This window comes from Equus przewalskii, chromosome 10, assembly GCF_037783145.1.
Source record: "Equus przewalskii isolate Varuska chromosome 10, EquPr2, whole genome shotgun sequence".
Lineage (NCBI taxonomy): Eukaryota > Metazoa > Chordata > Mammalia > Perissodactyla > Equidae > Equus > Equus przewalskii.
The window spans coordinates 35,270,567-35,296,137 of NC_091840.1; the positions used below are offsets into that span (position 1 = coordinate 35,270,567).

Below are 25,571 nucleotides of genomic sequence, written 5' to 3' on the forward strand. Positions count from 1 at the left end.
CTTGTTCTAAATTTATAATAAATTTTGAAAATTTCTTTTTTTTTTTTTTAGGAAGATTAGCCCTGAGCTAATATCCATGCCCACCTTCCTCTACTTTTTACGTGGGATGCCTACCACAGCATGGCATGCCAAGTGGTGCCATGTCCACACCTGGGATCTGAACTGGCGAAGCCCAGGCCACTGAAGCAGTGGAACGTGCGAACTTAACCGCTGTGCCACGGAGCCAGCCCCTTAACTGTATTCTTATTGTTGGATAGTTAGTCTGTTTTGATGTATTCTAAATTAAAATTAAAAACAGTGCAAAATGAACATTACATGTATTTTAAGTTGTTACTCTGAAGCATGATCATGGCCCAACACAAAGTTTATATTAAAACAAACCAACAACAAAAATCCAGCAACATCAGGAACAGTTCACTGATTTATTAGATGAACAAACATATATCCATATAATCAATGACAACTGTATGATATATAAAATAATTTAAGAAATGTTGGGAATTAGCAGCACCATCCGTTATTGAAATAGCAAGAAAAACTTCACATATTTTATGCAAACACTAGAAGAGGGTAACTACTAACAATGCCACTCAACATCTGGGATAATTCAGAAGAGCATCTTTTTAGGCAAACACGCCTCCTTCTACTCCAAAGATTTGGTGAGTGTATCTGATGATTAATGTTTTTAAAAATGCTACTGAAATCAGAGATACTGCATAGTATTTTAATTAGGACAAGGAGACTAACACCCAGCTACTGTAGCATGGCTCAACACTTCTGCTTCTATGAAAAATTTAGTTCTGAATTATGAAATTAGAAATACAAAATAACTTTTAAAAGACACTAGTTGTCTCTAAGAAACATTAAGTGGAACACAGGTCACTATGAAAATACATCACTTTTCCAGTTTGCTTAATAATTTACTTTAAAAAGTTGTGTAGTTTTCATCACAAGTGACTTAGACAAATGTCTTAATAAGCATTTTAAAAAGTTTAAATGTATTCCTAGAATCTAAAAGATTCTTTTGATTTTTTTTAAAACATTTAGCCCTGTTATATTTACTGTGTATCAGAGTAAGGAACTGAGTTTGTGTAAAGGATACAAATTTACACACATTTTACAGCAACTTATAGCCTAACATCTATAAAATTCACATTTATAATACAAGCAAGTACAAGGCCAGGATAAAACTGTAGAATTCCAAAAAGTCAAACTGTATACTATTTTTATTTTTCCCCCTTAAAAAAAGTTCATCTTCGGCACCAACTTCAAACAGCCCTCTTGTCACCTAAGTTTGGAGAAGAACCATTTTCCAGATATGTTTCAGCAAACACAAACGGTTTTTCTGGGCTGGTGAAGCAGAGGATGTGCCATTTTCTTCTGCCCCCTAAGTCTGCGTCTCATGGTGAGCTTCCCCGAGCTCTTCCGCTGCGAGCTGGAGGGGAGGCTTGCAGGCTGGGCGCCGCTGCCCCGACTCAAGCCGTCCCGTCTGTGCTTCCTCATGAGAGGGCCAGAGTTGGACTCTTCTAATGTCCTTTTAAAATTTGCTGGAGGGGTTCTTTCAACTTCGTGGGCTTTCATCTGACCTGGAGTTGACAACTTTAAATTTTTTGGGTCCATGATGGTGTTTGTTGAATTGGTAGGCACAAGGCCAACGGACAGGCTATTATTCAAAGAATCATGTATCCTTAAAGTCAGGGCTTTAGTGCAATTTTCTTCCAGTGGCTCTGGATCTTTTGAGGGTATGACTGCAGTCTGCACACTCCCTCGTGCTATCTCAGCTGGGACTTCTAAATAATTCTCTGAGAAGGCATTACTACGAACAAGGGCAGGAATATGGTCCTTAGAGTTCAGCCTTGGCCATGGGTCCTCCTCCAGTGACTGAAAAACAAGAAGGTAAACCAAGTAAGAAATAATTTATTCTAGAATTCAGCTTAACCATTGGGGAGGTGAAGGGGTTTCATCAGAATAAATGATAATTTTTTTTCCTACTTTCTAAATTCTCATTTCTGAATATTTAGTAGTATGGAAAATGTGAAGGGCAACATTAAAGCAGCTACATCATATGGAAACCCAGATTACGGCTTTGCACCCTTCTCCCAAATACGAGATGCTGTCTGTGATGAGCAAAGTAGAACATATGGCACCCTGCTGAGCATGGCTGGGGCAACTCCTATTAAACAAATGAGAATCACACGGAAACTCTCAGGTATTGTTTTTGAAAAGCTTCACAGGTGATTCAGATATGCACCACTCCTTTAGATGTAATGGGCTGGGCCTACATATACCCAGAATACCCTCCCATCTTCAGGCTGGCAAGAACACTCTTCTTACCAAACCCAAATCTTCCATTGTAATAATATTTTACAAAACCATTGCCTTAGGAGTTTCTCAAGGACAGAGCTTAAGCATAAATGCTCTCTCCCTGTCAAGTGCATAACTAACATTTCCCTCAATCATTTTCTCTCAAATCAAATTTATTAAAATATTAATAAAATGTCCAAGCAAACTCTTTTGTAGAATGGTAAATGAAGACATATTATCTGGACTTCTTCTGACATAAAATTCCTTAGGAATAAACACCTTTCAAAAACGTGCTGTATAAAAGTACATTTATAACATTTCCTTTAATGTGTCTAGAAGTAAAAAAAGGGGAATTCAAGCCATCTAAAAGTATTTCAATCTAACCATAAACATGAACACACTTTACTGAAAAAAACAAACTGACTAGGTCCAATGGAGACTGGAGATGAGAAAGCCTAATTTGGTACTGCCCTGAACAGACTGCTTCTCTTTTTTACTAAGAATATACTCTTTCTTTCTGGGGTCATTGGTTCATTTATTTATTTTACACTGCATGGTTTATTGAAAGCCCAATTTTTATCTGTTTTAACGCTGACTAGATGTCAGGCAACAACCTTATTTCAAAGTACCAGTGTTGACAAAGTGTAACAGAAGAGTCTCTGTTCTAGAATATTTACATATGGCTTTCAATAATATCAGCAAGAGTTGTATGTATGTGAGTTTATCCCTCTGTATTAGGTTGATTCCAATGCCTACCCTGCTCACAAGTATGTTCTTGCTGACCACAGAAAGCTGTATCTAGTCATACGTAATTGCTGACCCAGAGTTCATTCTGCTTTAATATAGAAGAAGGATTTGCAACAAGACCAGGCAGCAGCTAAGTTCTCTAGATAAAAGGATTCCTACTGCAAAACAATCTTATCACTAATTTAGGCGTAAGAAAAAAGGTACTAATCAAGCCATTTATAGGAATAGACCGTATTGCTCTAGTATGTATAACAAGGTTAGATATTAGATGGAATTCCTTTATAAAAGAAAAACAATGGGACAATTTCAGAGTTAACACAATTTATTGTAATTTCTGTTGTGCTGTGCCTTTTTAAATTCACAGACTATTATTCTGACACTACAGTGCGCTGGCTTTTCTTCCCTCACTTTCTCCTTGAATTTTTCCTTTTCCTTCTCTTTTTATTGGCATTCTGTGGGAATACATTGCATCTGTTAGCACAGGCAACTGCTTAAACTTGTTAGACTCATGCCACATTAAGTACCTGTATTGGTAAGCCTTCTATGTTCATAAAACATCTGTGATAATGAGATTACCTCCTAAAAATACATTGAAAGTTTTACTCCTTCAGAGATCAACTTTCTCACTCCATCTATCTTACAATCCAACATTAAATAACTAATTACAAATTGTGCCTAGAACACAATTGAAACTAAGTGTTAATTTTCTGAAAGAATTCTCTTCCTCATTCCTCCTTCCGATAGCTCTTGGCTTGTAAAAACAGCTAAATTTAGTTAGCCCCAAAGAAAAGATGGAGAAGGAAATGTGTGCCATAGTAATCTATCACTTAGAGGCACTTCTACTATATCCGGCCCCAAACAAAGTTCTGACTACTGATTTACATTAAGATTCAAACAGAAGTTGACATGTTTATAGATAAATAAACCTAGTCTCAAATGCCTAGTCTAAATGTGATCTTTTTCTTGTTTTTTAAAGATTTTATTTCTCCTTTTTCTTCCCAAAGCCCCCTGGTACATAGTTGTGTATTTTTAGTTGTGGGTCCTTCTAGTTGTCCTATGTGGGATGCCACCTCAGCATAGCCTGATGAGCATTGCCATGTCCACGCCCAGGATCCAAACCGGCGAAACCCTGGGTCACCAAAGCAGAGCGCGTGAACTTAACCAGTCGGCCACGGGGCTGGCCCCCAAAATGTGGTAAGTCTTAAAAACCATTCAAAATTAACCAAAATGTCATTATATTATTTGCCTTTATTTATTTGTTAGGTTAGAGCCAACAATACTAATTATTCTGAATGGCTCTAAATATTTCCCCATATTTAAGTGGGACCAACTGGTTAACAAATAACCATGCCTACATATAAGTTAGTACACATATAAATCTCCTTCTCTTTACTTTATTATTATTATTTGCTCATTTCTTAGAATTTTACAAGTGATTTTTAAACATATTTTATGTGTGATTTATGTACAATTTTACTAATGCCAATCAGCAGACCACAGTGATTTTTACTTGGGATCGATATTAAGAATACTTATTCATATCACAATGTTCTCTGTCCCCTCACTCTTTTTTTTTTTTTTTCTTTAAGGAAGATTGGCCCTGAGCTAACATCTGCTGCCAATCCTCCTCTTTTTGCTGAGGAAGACTGGCCCTGAGCTAACATCCATGCCCATCCTCCTCTACTTTATATGTGGGACGCCTGCCACAGCACGGCTTGACAAACAGTGCGGTGCATATGCCTGCACCCAGGATCCTAACCGGCAAACCCCAGGCCACCAAAGCAGAACGTGTGAACTTAACTGCTGTGCCACTGGACTGGCTCCTGTCCCCTCACTCTTACCTCCACCCTAATGTCTCCTTCTCTATTCTGCCTAAAGGTCAGTTATTCAAATATAAATACACTGGGGGGGGGGGGAGGGCTGGCCCAGTGGCGCAGTGTTTAAGTTCACACACTCTGCTTCGCGGCCTGAGGTTCACAGGTTCAGATCCCAGGCGTGGACCCACACACCACTCATGAAGCCAAACTGGGGCAGTGTTCCATATACAAAATAGAGGAAGACTGGCACAGATGTCAGCTCAGAGCCACTCTTCCGCATCGCAAAATAACTTCACAAAAAACAACAAAAAAAACAAATACACTAGGGAACATGAGAGTAATACAATCAAATTCAGAAATAGGAAAATACTCAAACGAACATAAGCTCCTTCACAACTTTCAAAGGAGAATGAAGAACTTTAAAAGGTTTCAATCTGTATTATCATTCAAGAGTTTTCAAAGAAAAGAAAGCTTTAATAAGAAATTATTTTAAGAAAATTAGTATAAAATATTACTTTGTCAATTTCTAAATGAAGTGTCCAAGTAAGGAAAATTGGGTTGCCATATATAAGTGAAGTAAAAGAAAGCAAAGCAGTAATAGTAAATTTCCAAACGCTGAGTATAAGAATCACAATACCCAAAATTAATTAAATTCTTTGTACTGTGTAGCTCTGAGTACCTTTAAAAATTGCTTGAATACATGACATAAAATCCACCATATTTCTCATTTTATTTAAAAAAATTTTTTGAGGAAGATTAGCCCTGAGCTAACGTCCACCACGAATCCTCCTCTCTTTGCTGAGGAAGACTGGCCCTGAGCTAACGTCCGTGCCCATCTTCCTCTATTTATATATGGGATGCCTGCTAAAGCATGGCCTGATAAACAGTGTGTAAGTCTGCGTCTGGGATCCAAACTGGTGAACCCTGGGCCGCCAAAGAGGAGCATGCAAACTTAACTGCTGCACCACTGGGCCAGCCCCTGTATTTCCCATTTTAATGGTCTTCTGAAAGCACATTCTCAGAAGGCCTGGTATATCAAGGCAGTTATCAATATGACTAATTTTTAGTAGGAAAAAACTGGGATAAAATCAGAAAAAGGGAAATATGGTACTATTTAAATTTGTTTATTTCAAAGCATATCTTTAACTCTTTCATTATCAACATGGATAAAAAATAGGAATGATGTTTCTTATCTGTAGTAATATACAACCAATTCTAAGGTCTGACATCCTAAGGTCCAGTTCAATCTTGATTCTGTATGATCCTGTTCAACTTGCTTAATCTCTCAGTCTTACTCATAAAATGGAATAACAGCTGAACTATTTACTTTTCTGAGTTATGAGGTTCAAATGAAATACCATATATGAAAGTGCTTCACAAACTTTTAAATGCTTTACCAATGTTCATAGGATTAGAAGAAGATCAAACATTAATTCTGTTAATAATCTTCAGGAGCCACATCCAATCACCTTCCTACTAGGTGCTGTACATACAGCTGGCATTCAGATTAGTACCAACGTGAAGATGGCTCACTGATGATAGTCACATGACAAAGAGCCACCACTTTTTTGAACCTAGTTCAAATCGAAAGTCCCATTACATAAAGAATCTGAAAACTGTTTCCAGGCAACATGAACCAAAGACATTCTGTCTACTAAAACAACTTAAATACTATAGAACTATATACCTTGACTGGTGGTGTAGAACAGGGGGAAGGAGCCATCACTGAGGTTTCCTGACTATTATAGGAAGGGCTATCAGTCAGGTTCAGATAGAGCTCATCTTCATTGGTGAAGTTTCCCCGACTGTCCACTCCTGGAGAGATGCAGATCACTATGGCACTAGTATTGTCTGCTCGAAGCATACGCTGCCTCCAGCGGCCCAGTGCTCGATTCACAAGCATTTTGGCACAAGATTGTCTGTGCTCACCCTGTATTTAAAAGAACAAAGAGAAGGAAGGTTAACAACTCAGATTAAGTCACCACTATATGTATCAAACTAAAAATCAGGTGTTTAATACGGCCTAAATAAATTAAATTTCCAAAATTCCAAACATTATTCACAGTCCCCAAAACGACGTTAAAACAGTATTGCTCTAAATTTAAAAAAATAATAAAACAAGGCCTTAACCTGTGGTTAAATTCAGGGACCATCTGTAGGAGGCTTTTCACAACACAACACAAAGCTCAGTTACAGATATGCACCCTAGTATTTGGAAACTGACACCTCTCTTAATGAAGGAAGAAATTTTAGCAGAAAAAAAAGTGCAATGGATGCCAAATGAAGAGAGAGTCAACAAGCCAAAAAAAACAATAAAGTCGTTTTAAGTTTGTTACTCCTTTTTCATGTTTCATGATGTCCTTTTTAATGTCCCTCTTTCCTTTTTCTTTCTTTTTTTTGAGCAAGACTAGCTCTGAGCTAACACCTGTGCCTATCTTCCTCCGCTTTACATGTGGGACAAATGCCACAGCATGGCTCAATAAGCGGTGCGCAGGTCGGCACCTGGGATCCAAACCGGCAACCCCGGGCTGCTGAAGTGGAGGGTGTGAACCCAACCGCTATGCCACCAGGCTGGCCCCTTTACTTTTCGTTAGTTTATTTTTACGGCAAAATTGCCTTACAGCCAATCAGTTACGTGGCGAAAATGCTTGTGGCAAAGATGTCTATGGCAAAAGCACCTAGAATCATAGCATATACTATAAAACTGTAAGCACTAGATAAAATAATATATAATGTACTATAAGTCATTTGGCTTTCATCTATACTCCTGAAGTTTATATATTCAAACTGGATAAAGAACTGGAGTTTTTTTCATCCTTTCCTTGGGTAAACAGGGAATTATCTTTATTTGGGGTTGTCTGATTGTGGACATATTACAGTATTCGAACACATTAATGATGGCAACCTGCAGATAACTCCTCTCAGCTGCTGTGTTTAAAACCCCAATATTAAGCCATCCTTACAATACCAAGATATAGGTACCATTTTGTAATGATTTTTTTTTACCATTGATTTTTTTTCCTTTCTCTTATCTTTTCTGTGCAATTTTATTATCAAGATTTACTAGTGTCTGGGGGCCGGCCCGGTGGCACAGCGGTTAAGTTCGCACATTCCGCTTCTCTGCAGCTAGGGGTTCGCTGGTTCGGATCCCGGGTGTGGACATGGCACTGCTTGGCACGCCATGCTGCGGTAGCCGTCCCAGATATAAAGTAGAGGAAGATGGGCATGGACGTTAGCTCAGGGCCAGGCTTCCTCGGCAAAAAGAGGAGGACTGGCAGTAGTTAGCTCAGGGCTAATCTTCCCCCCCCCCCAAAAAAAAAAAAAAAGATTTACTAGTATCATAAAACAAAGGTACTAATCCCATAGTAAAGCTTGGAGCAGCCTTTCTATATTCTATTTTCTGAAACTTTTTTATAACATATGGATTTACCCGTTCCTTCAGTATTTGCTACAATTTGCCTAATGTTTGTTTTTGTAGGTATATTTTAAAACCAATTCAACTGATTTTATGGTTACAATTGATTAAAGCTTTTTATTCCTTCATAAGTCAATATTAGTATTTTATACTTTTCTAAATAACCTTTCTCATTTATCAAATTAATTACCATGAAGTTGTTTTATTATTATGAGGCAAAAAAAAATCTCTATTTTTAAGTGTAGCTATGTCCACTCCACTTCTTTTTGTGCTTTTTGCTTGTTCTAGAAAGATAATGCCTTTGTTTATCTTTTTAAAGAACTACTTCTGGGTTTTGTGGATCTATGTCATTAGTTTCTGTTCTTTATTATTTTCATCCTCCTCTTTTGGAGTTTTACTCCAATGTCCTTTTTATGATTTGAGTGGATCAGTTAGCTCATTTTCTTCATAGTGGATCATTTACTTATATAGTTTGCTTTTCAGCAGTGAATTTTTTTTAATGTGGAATACCATGAGCCTTGGGTTATGAGAGCATCATTTTATGGGCCACTAAACAAAGAAAAAATACTGTCACTTGAACTGTAATACACTATGCCATCAATCAGAAAAATCATTCCAATTTCAGAGATGTTAAGCGAAAAAATATGCACCTCACAGCTGATGAAAGGCAGCACCAATCTCTAATTCCTGAGTCTATCACATTCCCCAGCACACACATTCATCACTCTCCAAACACTAGCTCACTGAGACCTCGCTGAAGGACTCCTCTACCTTCTACTTCTTCAGTATGACCTGTTTCCTTTCCTCACAAAGCTCAATAAAAAGAATCTACATAAGCCATTCCCACTGCCTGACCTGCACTATTCCCTCAGCTCACTGATTCTGCTGACATGAGCCCCCCAATACTGTGTCCTTTTCTTCTACCACACAGTCTCACGAGATGATCTTGTAAATTGTCACAGCTTTACCTAACACTGTTAACACTCAAATTTAGTATTTCCAGGCTTCTCTCTCAAATATCTATCTAGATGAACCAGAGGCACCTCCAAGTCAACATGCGTACATCTGAACTAATTACCTTCCCTCTCCCCCAAAATAATGCGTTTCTTCTTGATAAGAACTACCAGTCACCAGTGAGAAATTTGGGTGTCATCATACTCTCCCTCCTTAAAAACCCAAGTTCTGTCCATTCTGCCACTCACGCATTTCTTTTGCTCTTGTGTGCATATGTTGCTGCTGTTGTTTTTTTTTTTACCACTGCTGCCTTAGAACAAGCTTACAAAATTTCTCATTTAGAATATAATGGCAGAGAGCCAGCCCTGATGGCCTAGCAGTTAAAGTTCGGCACGCTCTGCTTCAGTGGCCTGGGTTCAGTTCCTGGGCGCAGAACCACACCACTCGTCTGTCAGTAGCCATGCTGTGGTGGCAGCTCACATAGAAGAGCTAGAAGGATTTAGAACTAGAATATACAACTATTCACTGGAGCTTCAGGAGAAAAAAAAGAATTAACAGCAGCCTCCAAATAGGAAGCCTAATAGATCCATTAATAAAAATCAAATCAGTTATACTGGCAATAAGAATCAACATGTGAAGAGGTGGAGACAGACCCTGTAACTATGACTCCACTCATCAAAATTAACCCTCTCGGGGCTGGCCTGGTAAATTCAACCCCATCTTTAAGACTTGGTCAAATATCATTCTTGTCCATAACACTTCCTTATGCATTCTTCCCAAATTTCCTATCTTCTCCCTCTCAGTTCTCATAACATGGCTTCTAATTATTGTTATATGATGCTTCCTTCAACACTCATTTTAAAACCACTTTGTGGGGGCCGGCCCAGTGGCACAGTGGTTAAGTGCGCACGTTTCGTTTTGGTGGCCCAGGGGTTGCCGGTTCAGATGCCAGGTTGGGGCATGGCACTGCCTGGCACATCATGTTGTGGTAGGCGTCCGACATATAACGTAGAGGAAGATGGGCACGGATGTTAGCTCAGGGCTAGTCTTCCTCAGCAAAAAGAGGAGGATTGGCAACAGTTACCTCAGGGCTAATCTTCCTCAAAAAAAGAAAAGAAAACCACTTTGCTGTTTATGAATAGGTTCTCCCAATCCCAATCATTAAGGAATTCTAAATCCAAGAGACAAAACAGTCTTTATTTTATTTAACCTTTGTTCTACATCTGATGTGACTGACAAAATGCAACACGATAGCCCTGAGGTTGCAAAAACGAATCAAGACATAACTCTTACCTTTAAACAACTTACAATCAAATGGTATTGATAGTGATTTATATATCCTATTTGTAATAATATGGTAAATGCTGAGCAAGGACTATATCCTATTTACCTTTGTATCCCCTGTATCTAGTACCTAATATGTTAGTTGAGTGAATGAATCAAGGGAAATTAATACAAGTTCTTTTATTTTGCCTCTTTTTCACTTGAAAATATTCCATTTTACCATTCCTCCCATCTTAGAGAAAGATCATGTCCTTTGAGCCACTGAGCCCAGTTACTTCCATGTGTTCTGGACCTTCATTCTATCAATTATCTCTTATTTCTCTTGAATTGTCAATCTTTCTCTTAAGGCTACAAAACCACTTTCAAGACTCTCCCTACTTTTTCAAGCTAACAATGGCACACTCCCTTGTCTTCCTGAACATTCACTACATCTATTCCTGGGCTCACAAAGCACTCTTTCTACTTCTAATCTCCTCATGCCCTCATCACTTCAACCAAAACTCTTCATCCTTGAAGGTCAAGAAGAAGGTCCTAACTGTAAAACTCAATACCCTGTTCTCATCTATCTGCCTCTACTTGTTTGCAGAATTTGACATTGCTGACTACAGGCACACCTTGGAGATATTACAGGTTTAGTTCCAGACCACCGCAATAAAGCGAGTATACATAATAAAGTGAGTCACATGAATTTTTTGGTTTCCTAGTGCACATAAAAGTTATGTTTACACTATACTGTAGTCTATTAAGTATGAAATAGCATTATGTCTAAAAAGAACAATGTGCATACCTTAATCATAAAAACTATTGCTAAAAATGTTAACCATCAGCTGAGCCTTCAGCAAGTTGTAACCTTTTTGCTGGTGGAGGGTCTTGTAAAAAAAACACTGTCTGTGAAGTGCAATAAAGTGCAGTGCAATAAAATGAGGTTATGCCTATACTACCCCAAAACTCTCTTTCCTTGCCTTCAACAACACTGCACTCTTCCAATTCTCCTTACTTTGTCATTGCTCAGAATAAAGAGGAAATCAATCTTCAAGGAAGTCAGGAAGGAAAGAAAAGGATTTTCCCACAGATGGTTGTTTCTAGGTTTGCAACTGACTAAAAAAAGGACAGGTGACATACAGTTACTATGTGATCCAGCAATTCCACTCCTAGGTATACACCTAAGAGTACTGAAAACATGTCTACAGAAAAACTTGTATATGAATGTTCATAGTAGTGTCAATGCATAATAGCCAAAAAGTACAAACAACTCAAATATCCATCAATTGATGAATGGATGGATAAATGAGATGTGGTATATCTATCAATGGAAAATAATTCAGTCCATAAAAAGGAATAAAGTGCTGATACAAGCAACATGGATGAGCCTTAAAAACATTACACTTAAGTGAAAGAAGTCAGACACAAAAGGCCACATATTGGATGATCTCATTTATATGAAATACCCAAAAGAGGCAAATAAATAGACACAGAAAGATTAGTGGTTGCCAGGGGTTGGCAGTACTAGGAGATAGTGAATGATTGCTAATGGTTATAGAGTTTGTTGGGGGACAGTGATAAAAGCGTTCTGGAATTAGATAGTGGAGATGGTTGCATAACTTTGAGAACATACTTTAAGAACCACCGAATTATACATTTTTTTAAAAAGGGTAAATTTTATGGTATGTGAATTACATCTCTATTTTTTTAAAAACAGAGTTGGCGAGGTTTCAAAGGCCTGTAAAGTCAAGGGCTGTTCATAATGAAGTCAGTGTTTGTGTTTTGTTATCTAGTTTCATTTACTTATTTCCTGTCTCATTCCCTTAATGAGCTGCAACATCTATGTTTCACCCATTTATAGAGCCAGCCAAATACAAAAATCTGCTCAAGGTGAATATCCATAGTTCATAATCAAGACCCCTGACAAAAGTACCACAACAATGTGTAGACAATAATATCAAATTATTGAGTTACTTGCTCACCATCAAGTATTTTTTCTCCTCTTGGTCCTGGCACATTGAGATGGCATCTTGAGGTGGAATCATATTCCAAAGCCCATCACTCCCCAAGATGATATACTTGTGCTTCTGGGGGTCAAGAGTGTGGACACTTGTGTCTGGTTCAGGTGATACCACAAACTCACCGCTGAAGAAATCATAGCTCCACAAATCTCCTGGGGGGCAGGGAGCAGAAGCAGCAAGAAATATTATTTCCAAGCTAATAATATCACAGCAACACATTTAGGAGGAAATCTAGATGTTCAACACAATAAATGCAGAAAAGCATTTAATAACTTTCAAAATACATCATGCTATACATTAAAAAAAAAAAACTCCTAGCAAACTAGAAATAAAAGGTAACTCCCTTAACTTGATAAAAGTATGCCTTCTATCACTACTTCTCTTTCAATACTATACCGGAGGTCCTTCCCAGCTTAGCAAGACAGTAAAAATACATCAGATATATGAATTGACAAGAAGAAACTAAAACTATCATTATTTGCAGACAATTTTATTTCTATATGAAAAACAAAAAGGAAATTGGATAAATTATCAAAATAGGACCATTTAGCAAAGTTGTTAAATAGAAACCCAATATATAAAAGTCAACTATATTTCTATTTAGTAGCAAGAAATAGAAAATTAAAATTTTAAACAATTCCATTTACAACAGTTTACCAAATGTAAGGTACTTAGAAATGAATTTAACAAAAGGCGTGCAAGTCTTTTATGGAGAAGATTATACAATTAGCTTCCAAAACATTAAAAAGACTATATAAAAAATAAATGGATAAATAAACTATATTCATAGATAAAGACTTAATATTAGGGGGCTGGCCCCGTGGCCGAGTGGTTAAGTTCGCGCGCTCCGCTGCAGGCGGCCCAGTGTTTTGTCGGTTCGAATCCTGGGCGCGGACATGGCACTGCTCATCAGACCACCCTGAGGCGGCGTCCCACATGCCACAACTAGAGGGACCCACAATGAAGAATATAGAACTATGTACCGGGGGGCTTTGGGGAGAAAAAGGAAAAAAATAAAATCTTAAAAAAAAAAAGACCATATTATAAAAATGTTAATTCTTCCAAAAATAACCTATAAAGTCAATGTAATTCCAACCAAAATCCCAAAAAGATTTTTGTAGAATTCGACACGCTGATTCTAAAATGTATATGGAAGAGCAAAGTGCCAAGACCAACCTACATAATTGTGAAGAAAAGAGAAGGGGGGCAGGGTGGGACCTGCTCTACAAAGAGGAGCAAACTGCCTGTTAACCTGTAGGTCAAGAAAGTGCCTATATCAAAACTTACAGAATGAGTGCCAGTCACTTGGAATAAAATTCTAGAGCTAAAAATGAGCATTTTTATGCTCTTAATCTACCATATGACCAGTCTTTGGAGATCAATAGTTCACCCTATCAGTGAGCCAGAAAAAGAATTTTCTTACATAGTTATCCTCCTTCTTAATTAGCTACATATAAAACAATGCCTAAACTCCTGCCTTTTAGACCTACTAGATATAAACCTCAAAATGTTCAACAGAAAAGAACTTTGAGTTGACTCAGGCCAACAAAAAGATCAATAAAACAGAAACAGAAAAAAAACCAATTTATTGAAACCATCCACTCTTCTGTGATACATAAGACAAAGTAAGTGGAACAATATAAACGTTTTTTTTGCTCCCCAAAATTGGGGAAGGAGAAGACAGAAAGGAGAAAATATTAATTTCTGCCTCTCTTGTTTATTGTGAAGTACTTTGGGGAAAGGTCTAAATTAAAAGCAAAAAGTTTTCAGAGAAGAGGGTAAATCATTTTTGCCTCCTTTCGGCAGGTCCGACTTTTTGCTAAACAACAAGAGGAAGCTCTTTGTCTTTTCCCTTCCTTATTTGAACTTCCCCATTACCAGCCGTCAGAAATACTGGCCAATTCAAACATGCTCAGAGGCCAAGGAAAGAATAATTCAAATCAATTATTCCACTTCAAAATAGCAAAACTCATTGCTAAATCAGCCTCTTGAAAGGGGCAATTCATCCTTCAGTGGCAAAAGAGAACACACATGACCACTAAAAGCTAATTATAGTCTAAGTTGGCTTACAAAGACATATTTACTTCTTTATAACCAGCAAAAAAAAACTCCTTGGTTGATGAAATTATAAAAATGAACATGGAAACAGTTAAGATAAATAATAAGGCAGCAATTACACAGTTCATAAGTGATGTTAAAAGCTTTCAAAAGCAGTTTTTTCCCATTTTGGGGGATTAATATTGACACTCCAAGAAAGAACATAAATTTATATAAAGCAGAATTCCCTAGTATGTCTAAAGTTAAAATACAGGTGAAAAAACAAATTAAAATTTTCGATCTATTGCAGATTATACGACCTTGAAGAAGGGTCACAGTGTCTCACATATAAACTAACATTAGTATCTATATAAATTTGAAAATATTTTTAAATAAGTTATTTATTTGAATAGGTAATACATGCACATGGTACAAAAAACCAGAAGATACAAAAAGATATACAGTAAAACAATCTCCCTTCCCATTCCTGTCCTTCCCAGTTCTCCACTTAGGCTGTTCCCTATTGCTCTCATGGATCCTTCTAGGGATGGCTATGTCAAGCAACTATGCACACTCCTTTGGCAAGTCATTCTCTCAAGGTAGGCTTGTAACTGTAAGAATTACTCTTTCAGTGACAACTCCTAAATCACTAGTCCCTAATATCTTCCCAATCGCTGTTTCTTTCATTCTCACTAAACCTCAATACATTCCCAGAAGAAGAGCCTATTTCTCCTAACTTAAATTTCTAAAACTCTGAGTTTTGATTGGGATTGCCCTCAATCTATAGATCAGCTTGGAAAGAAATGCCACCTTAACAATAACAATATTGTTATTGTTACTCGGATTCTCCCAATCCAAGAACATGGTGCATCTCTATTTAGGTCTTTGATTTCTTTCATCAGTGTTTTATAGTTTTCAGCATACAAATCTCGAACATACTGCATTACAATTTTACCTAAGTATTCATGTTTTTTGTGCAGTTATAAATGATACTTAAATTTCAATTTTGAATTGCTTATTTCTAGTACATAAAAATATGACTGACGGTGTACACTGAATTTGGATCTTGTGACCTTGTTGAGTTCACTTACTAATTCTAGTAGCTTTTTTGGAGATTCTTTGAGATTTTCTATATAAAGAGTCTTGCCATTAGTGGACAGAGATGGTTTTATCTATTCGATGAGCCATCTGAGACTAGGTTACAGACATCAAGACACTTCACCTGTAAATATTAATACTTCCAGCATTTATCTCGTAAGCATGAGGATGTTCTCCTATATAACCATACTCAGGAAATTTCGTATTGATACAGTATTGTGTAATATAAATTCCATGTTCAAATTTCCCCAGTAATCCCAATAATACTTTTTTAATATCCAGGACCACTCAAGGATCATTCATTGCATCTAATTATCATATTTTTAATCGTTTTTAACCCAGAACAGTTCTCTCGGTTTCTTGGTTCATTGTTGTCATTTATGATACTGACAATTGTGAAAAGTCTCAAGCCAGTTATTTTGCAGAGTGACTCAATTTGGATTTGTCTCATTGTTTCCTCATGCTCTCACATTACATATAAAGGTTTGTGTTCAGGTTAAACTTTTTTTGGCCAGAACATTACATTGCTGAAGTTGTGTCCTTCTCAGTTTATCACATTAGGAGGCACAAGGTGTCAGTACGTCCCATTATTGGCAATACCAAGCTTGATCATTTGGTTAAAGTGCTGTCTACCAGCACTAGAAAGGTGCCTTTTTCTTTTTGTAATTAAGTAATCCATAGGGTGAGTTTGAGACTATGAAATTTCCTGCTCTCCACCAAAATATGCCACATTTTAGCATCCACTGGTTATCCTTGCACAAATCAACTGTTACTAGAATGGTTGTAAACTGTTAGAATTAGAACACTCTAACAATACTTACTAGTTATCTTTTTTCTTTTTTTTTCTCCTCCCCAAAGCCCCAATACGTAATCATATGTCCTAGTTGTAAGTCCTTCCAGTTCTTCTATGTGGGATGCTGCCATAGCATGGCTTGATGAGTGGTGTAGGTCCATGCCCAGGATCCAAAGGGGCAAACCCCAGGCTGCCTAAGCAGAGCACATGAACTTAACCACTACACCACTGGGCCAGCCCCTACCTGTCTTTTCTAAAGAAGAGCTTTCCATTCTTCTCTATACCTCTTTATCTTTTTAGTATCAGTATGGATTTATAGATTATTTTTTTTCCCTCAAGATGTTTAAATTTATTCCTATTATTATTGTTCTGACGCTCAAGTTGCTTTAAATTTGCTAGTAAAAGTCCCTAGAATTTGAATTTTTAACAAACTTGCCAGAAGATTCATATTCATAGCCAGCTTTAGAAACATATGATACAGCCAGTTCCCTTAATTTACCAGTTCGGAGACTCTACATGGCTTTCTCCGAGATGAAATGAGTAAGGATGGGAACTGGGCTTTGAACTAAGAATTTTTATCATTGGTTTAGTGTTTGTACACCAAAATAGGATTACAGACTGTCATTCCTGCACATACTGAAGGCAGAGGGCTTAGACCTTGTGTCAGATGTGGTTGGTCTCCTGCTCAATGGCCATTTCCCTTTTGTCCTCAATAGGGGCACTGGAGGGATACCAGAAGAGAAAGACACCTTTCTTCTGGTTTCAGTACATTTTCTGCTTGCTCCTGTGGCACATAGCAGCCAGCATGTGGGTGAAGTATGTCATTCGTGAAAATGATAATGTGAATTATGATTGGATATACTGGGATCCAGCCATATAAATTTAAGCTTTCCAGACCAAAGAAACAAAGTCTAGAATATATGAATCTCATGTGGGAATTTCTCCTCATGAAGGAAAAATACCTTCTTATAAACATTTTACATGCAACGTTCTACCAAGAATCAAATGCTTTGGACACAAGTGCATTCAGTTGATGGCGATCATAGAGCATGCTTTCTTTCTTTCTTTTTTTTTTTGAGGAAGATTAGCCCTGAGCTAACTACTGCCAATCCTCCTCTTTTTGCTGAGGAAGACTGGGCTTGAGCTAACATCCGTGCCCACCTTCCTCTACTTTATACGTGGGATGTCTACCACAGCATGGCTTTTGCCAAGTGGTGCCATGTCCACACCCGGGATTTGAACCTGTGAACCCCGGGTCACCGAGAAGTGGAATGTGCAAACTTAACCGCTGTGCCACCAGGCTGGCCCGAGCATGCCTTCTAGGCCAGTTTTGGTTACCAAATCAGAAGCACAGAACACCCAGTGGTCCTTACCTTTAGTGAATTTCAGCACACCCAACTCTGTGGGTGGCTTCCCATGGAAAGCTTCCCAGCAGCTTTTGCCTCACCTAATCTATTCTCAAAACTGCAACTAAAATCATCTCTTTCTTGTGTGTGTGTGTGTGTGTGTGTCAGAGGAAGACTGGCCCTGAGCTAACATCTGTTGCCAGTCTTCCTCTATTTTGCATGTGGGACGCCTGCCACAGCATGGCTTGACAAGCAGTGTGTAGGTCAGCCCCCTGGATCCGAACCTGCAAATCCCAGGCTGCCGAATCTGAGCACATGAATTCAACCACTACACCACCCGGCCAGCCCCCAAAATCACCTCTTTAAAACACAAATTTAAGATGGATGCTGGTGATGGTTGCACAACAATGTAAACGTACTTGATACCACTGAACTTTACACGTAAAATGGTTAAGATAGTAAATTTTATGTTGCATGTATTTTGCCATAATTTAAAAAATACCACACACAAATCTAGTTAGATGTTTCCCACTCAAACTCTGCAACAGTTTACTCTTGTTCTTAGGACAAAAACACAACTCTTAACCACAGCCTATAAAAATGTACCATTTTCTCATTTTATCTATGCCTTTTATTCCCATATCTTTGTTTCAGCTATACTACTGGTCTTCATCAGAGTCGCTTTTATTCACCATGCTTCCTCTATCACAGAGCTGTTCGCAAATGCAGTTCCTATGCCTAGAACATAGTTTCTTTCTCTCTCAACTTCCAGTAGTTCTTCAGACCTCAGCTCAATTATCACTTCTCTGGCCCCTCTAGCAAGGTACCATACCCCTATTTTTTTTCTCATTAGCACATATACAAGTACTCAAGAGTTCAAACGTTTCAGTTCCTTTTATGATCATTTGATGAACGCCTTCTCCCCTTCCCTAAACTGTAAGCTTCCGTGAGGGCAAAGACCACGGGCTTGGTACACATTGTACTTAATAAAGATGTTCAATGAATAAATCATTTGCAAGACTCACATGCAATTCCATCAGGCAACCACTAGAAGGCACCTTTGTTACATTTGTACTCGAGTAATTAACGATCATCAGTCCCTAAATGGTACCAATTTTGATAAGGAAACGTCCCTCTTTCCCAAAAAACTAGAAGAAAAATGGCCATAAACCATAAGAATGGTGCTAATACTAACATTTAATTTACTATAGGCCAATAAGTATTACCATGCAACAAGTTAAACTTAAAAAAGAAAACTAGAACCACAGTTCTTTAAAAAAAAATTTTCCCCAAGTGCCAGAATAAGGACTGAAGAAGTACTGTGACAAATCAAAAAGGTATTATCTTTGAGGAGAAAATATGTGATTGAAAAGTAAAATCAAGAGGAAAAAACAGAAGCACTTTTTCATTACTAAAACAATTTCATCTCTCCACATAAGTCTTTTTATATCAAAAGACTTATGCATTTCCATGTACTTGTTTACAAAATTATGTTAAAATAGAGTAACTGCTGTAGGATATTACTATAGTAATTATCTTTTACCTTCTACATGCAGTTTTCACTGTTCTAGTGGATATTTCCCATCCACTGCTATTATTTCTTCCCTTTTTAAAAACACCACCACCATACCCTCTTTTGACCCTATACTTTCCGCTCCAGCTAAAGCCCCATTTCTCTCCTTCCCTTGATAATGAAATTCCTAGGAGGAGTGTCTAAACTTCCTCTGTCAAATTTTCCTCCTCCTCTTCCTTGAACCAACTCCAATCATGATTGTGGTCTCACTATCCCACCAAAAGCTACTTTGTCACGATCACCAATGTCCACATTGCTAAACCCACTGGTCATTTTTCAGTCTTCCCCTTACCTAAACTATCAACAATACTTGAAATACCTTTTTTTAAAAAATTGAGGTATAACTGACACATAACGAAATACTCACTTTTCTTTTTCTTTTTTGAGGAAGACTAGCCCTGAGCTAACTGCTGCCAATGCTCCTCTTTTGCTGTGGAAGACTGGCCCTGAGCTAACATCCATGCCCATCTTCCTCCACCTTACATGTGGGACGCCCACCACAGCATGGCATGCCAAGTAGTGCCATGTCTGCACCTGGGATCCAAACCAGTGAACCCCGGGTCACCAAGAAGCGGAACGTGCACACTTAACCACTGCGCCACCTGGCTGGCCCCAATAGTTACTTACCTTCTTGAAAGACTTTCTCCACTTAGCTTTCAGGAGGAAACTCTCTCCAGAATTTCCTATTTTACTTGCAGCTGTTTCTCAGTCTTGTTTTACCTTGTTTCTCCATTCATATCCCCACATCCTAACAGTGAGAGTACTTTCCTTTTTTCTATCTACACTCAATCCCTGATGACCTCATTCAGTCACAAGTCTCTGAACACCATCTCCATGCTACTGGCTCCCAAACTGATATCTCCAGCCTAGAACTCACCTACAGTCAATTCTGGTAACCAGAAGCCAAGTGGACATCACCACTTTCATGTCTGATAAGCACCTTTAAGGTAACTTGTCCAAAACTGAACTCCTGACTTCCCCTTACAGCCAATGTTTTAGTCTTTACTGTATCAGTTAATGGCAATTCTACCTTTCTAGCTGCTTAGTTAAAAAAAAAAAAACCCACACAAGTAATAAGGATATTTGCATTTGTTGTTCCTTCTGCCTAAATTTTCTTGCCCCAGACATCCATAGGTCTCACTGCCTCATCTCTTTACTCAAATGTCATATTTTCAGATCTCTTCTACCCCATTTAAAATTATACTACCATTCCCACAACATTCCCTGATTTATTTTTCTTAGTAGCACTTTTCACTAAATAACACAATATATATTCTAATTATTTTAGCTTATCATTTGTTTCCCCCTACCAGAAAGTAAGTTCCATGAGTCCAGGAATTCTTGACTGTTTTTTTCACTGCAGAAACCCCAGAACCTAGAACAGTACCCGATACAGAGCAGGTACTTAATAAATATTTGTGGCTATTATTTTGCTCTCTCTTGGATCACTCGCTCTGGGAAAGCCAGCTGCCATGTCATGAAGCCACATCAAGTAGCCCTAAAAGAGGCCCACAGGGCAGGGGACTGAGGCCTCCTGCCAATAGCCATGTGAGGAAGCCGTCCTAGAAAGAGATGCTCCAACCCCAGTCAAACTTTCAGATGATCACAGTCATGGCTGACATCTTGATTGCAACCACATCAGAGACCCTGAGCCAGAAACTGAATATACAACAGCTCATGACTGAACTAGAACTACATTTATAGACATGCACAAATCTCAAAAACAATGACCAGTGAAAACTGCTAGTGGAAAACAGATGTTTTGATTATGATAGAAGGCTTATCCAAAGATGAACAATTTTAACAATATTCCCATGGACTCTCAGAACTATAAGAGAGTCTCAAAGTCTTACATTCTCTAGCTTCCTAGCCAATGCAGAAATCCAGGCCAACCACACTGGGTAGCCATTTAGCCACCTGAACATTCCTAGTAAAAGAAATGCTTCCTACAGTTCACAAAATATTGTTTTTTATCAGCTGTAATGAATTTTGTTTTACTGAGCTAAAATCTTCTCTTCTTTTACAGTTCTCCACAGCTATTTTTTTAAAAATCAGGCTAAGTCCTCTGTCTAGATGACAGAACTTCACAAATATTAAGCCAGCTATAAGTGTCCTCAGTATTTCTACTCCAGGCTACACCTTGCCAAATTATCCTGTTTAAGTTTAGGAGAGTGGCAGCATGATACAGTGGAAAGAGCTTATACTCTTAAGTTGAACAAAGCTGTACTCAAAATGCGAACTATGTGGACTTGGTCAATTTACTATATCTGCTAAAGCAGTTTCTTAACTGATGAACTGGAAACAATCCCTATCTTCCTGTCATTTTATAAAGTGTAAAAATGAAACAACATGTAAAAGCACTTTCCATAGTACCTGGCACACTCAAAAACATTCAATTTGTTAGTTTTCTTCCTATTACAATATGACCTTAGAACCACCTCCAACTTGGTCATCCTCCTTTGGATATATTTTTAAGTACAGAGTATAGTGGCATAACCATTCCCTTACTCTGGATATTCTATTACTGTATTCTAAGCCTGCATTATTTTTTATGTCTAACTTACACTTAACACTGTTGGATTATCTCATGCTCGTGAGTAATCAACTAAAAAAATATACCCCTAGTTCTTTTTCCTATGAAATGCTGCTATGAAAGCAGATGTCTCTCAAATAATGTTCTGAATGTAAGCCTAGTACTTTATATTTATTCTTATTAAATTTCATATTATTGTCAGCCTTTTTTTTTTTGAGGAAGATTAGCCCTGAGCTAACATCTGCTGCCAATCCTCCTCTTTTTGCTGAGGAAGACTGGCCCTGAGCTAACATCCATGCCCATCTTCCTCTACTTTATATGTGGGACATCTACCACAGCATGGCTTTTTGCCAAGCAGAGCCATGTCAGCCCCCGGGATCCGAACCGGCGAACCCCGGGCTGCCGAGAAGCGGAATGTGTGCACTGAACTGCTGTGCCACTGAGCCAGCCCCTTAACTCTTTACTCACATTCATATTGACAACATTTTGCTCCACTTACTTTATTGTTTTCTATCTACCTATATATATACATATATATACTGGGTGTGTATAAAATATAAATGATGGCCCTTTACCCTAAATACTTCAAAGTATATTTTCTACAAATACAGATATTCTCTTATATAACTACAGCAGAGTAATCAGCTTCATAAATTTACATTGATATAATATTTACGTAATCTACCACCTATCGTCCATATTCCAAATTATCATACGGCCTAATAATGACCTTTGTAGGATCCAGCCTAGGACAAGGAATAGCATTTTCTTATAAACCTTCTTCAGCCTCCTTTTAAGAGGACTGAGGTTATGTATTTCTGGCCAGAGTACTACATAGGGGATATCATGTTCCTCTCAGCATATCACAACCTCTGCAAGCACACAATGTCCAACTATTCCTCATTAGTGATGGTAATTTTGATCATTCAGTCAACTATTGCCTGATCTCTCTCTAATTACTATTTCTTCTCTCTTGTAACTAAAAGCACTCTGTGGAGAGACACTTTAAAACAACACTAATACCCTGCTGCCTAAGTACTTCTGAATATTTGTGCAACATACAAAATCAAGGACTACACACTCTATTTCTTTTTCCAGACAATAACAAACATTGAAACAAGAGAAAAGAAAAAAGTGTCACATCAATCAAGATCTTTCTCTCTCCAACAGATACCAATATATTAATCAATACCATTTGTTTAGATTAATACATTCTGCAAGAAACTCATCTAATGTTCCTATTATTCAGTCTCTATCTCCTCCCCCTCACACCATCCCAATAAAAACCAACAGGGTACGTAATAGAGAAATGACCTGATAATGGTTTATAAGAAAAATATCTAAAGATCTGAGTTTAATAAGCCAACAAACGTGCTATGATTACTAAAAGCTAATGACAGTCAGGATTCCAGGACTCCATCAGTAGAAGCACAATGCTCAGATAGCAGGAAACGAATATTTCCATTGTACTTCAAACTGGTCAGATCACATTTTATAGAGTGTCCTCAATTCTGGAATCATATTTATTGAAGGAAACATCTAGAGAAACATGACAAGAATAATGAAGGGTCTGAAATTAGACTAGATGAAAGACTAGAGAAAGAAGCTCGCCAATTTTGAAGACGTAAATGTCATTATACAACTGGCAAAACAAATACACTGCCTTGTTTTCATTTCAGCACACAAAACTAGAGCCAATGTCTGAAAGATTCAAGGAGGCAGATTTTAACTCAATACAATAACTATCAGAGATGTTCAAAACGCAAAAGTTTGTATTTTGAAACATTAAGTAAAGATTACTGAAGATATTCAAGTAAGGGTTGAATTACTTCTTGTCTGAATTACCCTAGAGAGTATCTCTGAACTGAGTAGGAATGTCTGAAACAGAAAAACAAGTTGGTTTTCCTGCTCTTTCTGCCAGTCCCTTACCTGTTCCTTCTCTTCCTCTACACAATCACTGCAGGATTTCAAGGCTTACTTGAAATGCTTGGCACACACACTTCATATATACAAAAAGACTTGGCATCTACTTTTCGTTTCTTTCCTTTTTTTTTTTTTTAAAGATTGGCACCTGAGCTAACAACTGCTGCCAATCTTCTCTTTTTCTTCCTTTTTCTTCTTCTCCCCAAACTCCCCTAGTACATAGTTGTATATTCTAGTTGTGAGTGCCTCTGGTTGTGCTATGTGGACGCCATCTCAGCATGGCCTGATGAGCGGTGCCATGTTCGTGCCCAGGATCTGAACCAGCGAAACCCTGGGCCACTGAAGCGGAGCGTGTGAACTTAACCACTTGGCCAGGGGCCAGCCCCACGGCATCTACTTTTCTAAACTGAAGGTTCATCTTACTTTTGAACCTGAGGTAAGACCTTGCCCTCAGTCAAATGAGTTGAGTTCCCCATAAAAAAATCTCTCTTCTTTAGTACTAATAATTCCTTGCCCCCATGCCCTCCTTCAAAGCTCACTCACATTACAAATGGCAGTAGTCACCCTGAAATTTACCATCTAACCAAAATGTAAATAGCAACTGACTATCATCTTCCCCCATCTTTCTCCTTGTTAACAATGGGAGGGTCAATTCCATCACATATGAATGTATGAGAGAATGACCTAGGTAACTTAGACAGCCTTCTAGTTCTGCAAGTCTATAAAATAAGCAAAGTGCCTAGCATACTGCTACACGCCCCTAAAGGGTATCCTTGCCTCCAATTTTATCACCTCATAATTTTAGTCAAAGCAGCCAAAATGATCCTTGAAAAACAAACTGGATCATGTCACTGCCTTACCTCAATAAACAACAATAATCATAACAGCTAGTATTTATAGAGGACTTCGATGTGCCAGGCACTATTTTAAGCACTTTAACATGTATTAAGTCATCCAATACTCACAACAGTATGAGGTAAGTAGCATTATCAGCTCCACTTTATAGCAGACAAAAGTATGTCACAATACATTAAGAAATTTGCCCAAGTTTGCATAGTAAGTAACAGTATTGGGATTGGAACCTAGGAATTTTGGTTCCGAAGTCTCTCTCTTAATCACTATGGTATACTTCCTCTCCCACTCTTCAATCCCTTCCCAGAAGCATTTAAAATAAAATTCCTTATCATGGTCTAGAAAGTTACGTAGGATTTAGTTCTTGCATACCACTCATGTCTTCACCAAACTCCTTATCTTAGCCTACATGGCCCTTCTTAATTGGGTAAATGTCCTCATCTCCACCTTCATTTTATATCTCTACCTCCTCTTTCTCAGAGTGGCTTCCTTAAAGACATCAAGCCCTTTACTTCCTGCATGAGGATTCTTTGCTTGCAAAAGACAATTTACAGCTCAGGTTAACTTACGCCAAAAACACAACTCAAGAAAAAATCAAGTAGCTCACACAATAGACAAGAAGCTGAAGAACTACGCACAGAAACAGGTCAGTTTCAAGCAAAAACAACCATACCAATGGGCACTGTCAAAAGAGTCAGTATCACTAGCATAAATTCATCCCAACAAGTTTTTTTGTTTTTAATTTTTGTCCTTACTAGATTCACAATTCAAAATCCTGGAATAGAGAATCTGACTGATACAGCTGGAGTCATATGCCTGACCATTTTATATGTTTTACAAAAGGACCGTGAATAGGAATGTCTAAACTAAGACTGCACATAGGGGAGATACA

At 38.0% G+C, this 25,571-nt stretch overlaps 1 protein-coding gene across 1 annotated transcript in view; it reads right to left on the reverse strand.

Annotated features, from left to right (window-relative positions):
• Positions 1–408: 408 nt before the first annotated feature.
• Positions 409–25,571, reverse strand: part of PPM1D (protein phosphatase, Mg2+/Mn2+ dependent 1D) — a 53,893-nt gene continuing 28,730 nt past the window's right edge. The window contains exons 5-7 of the mRNA XM_070562388.1: positions 12,486–12,676; positions 6,556–6,798; positions 409–1,881 (exon numbers count right to left, since the gene is read on the reverse strand). Of these exons, the coding sequence (XP_070418489.1) occupies positions 1,324–1,881; positions 6,556–6,798; positions 12,486–12,676 (992 nt within the window). The 3' untranslated portion in view covers positions 409–1,323. The remainder of the gene's footprint in view (positions 1,882–6,555; positions 6,799–12,485; positions 12,677–25,571) is intronic.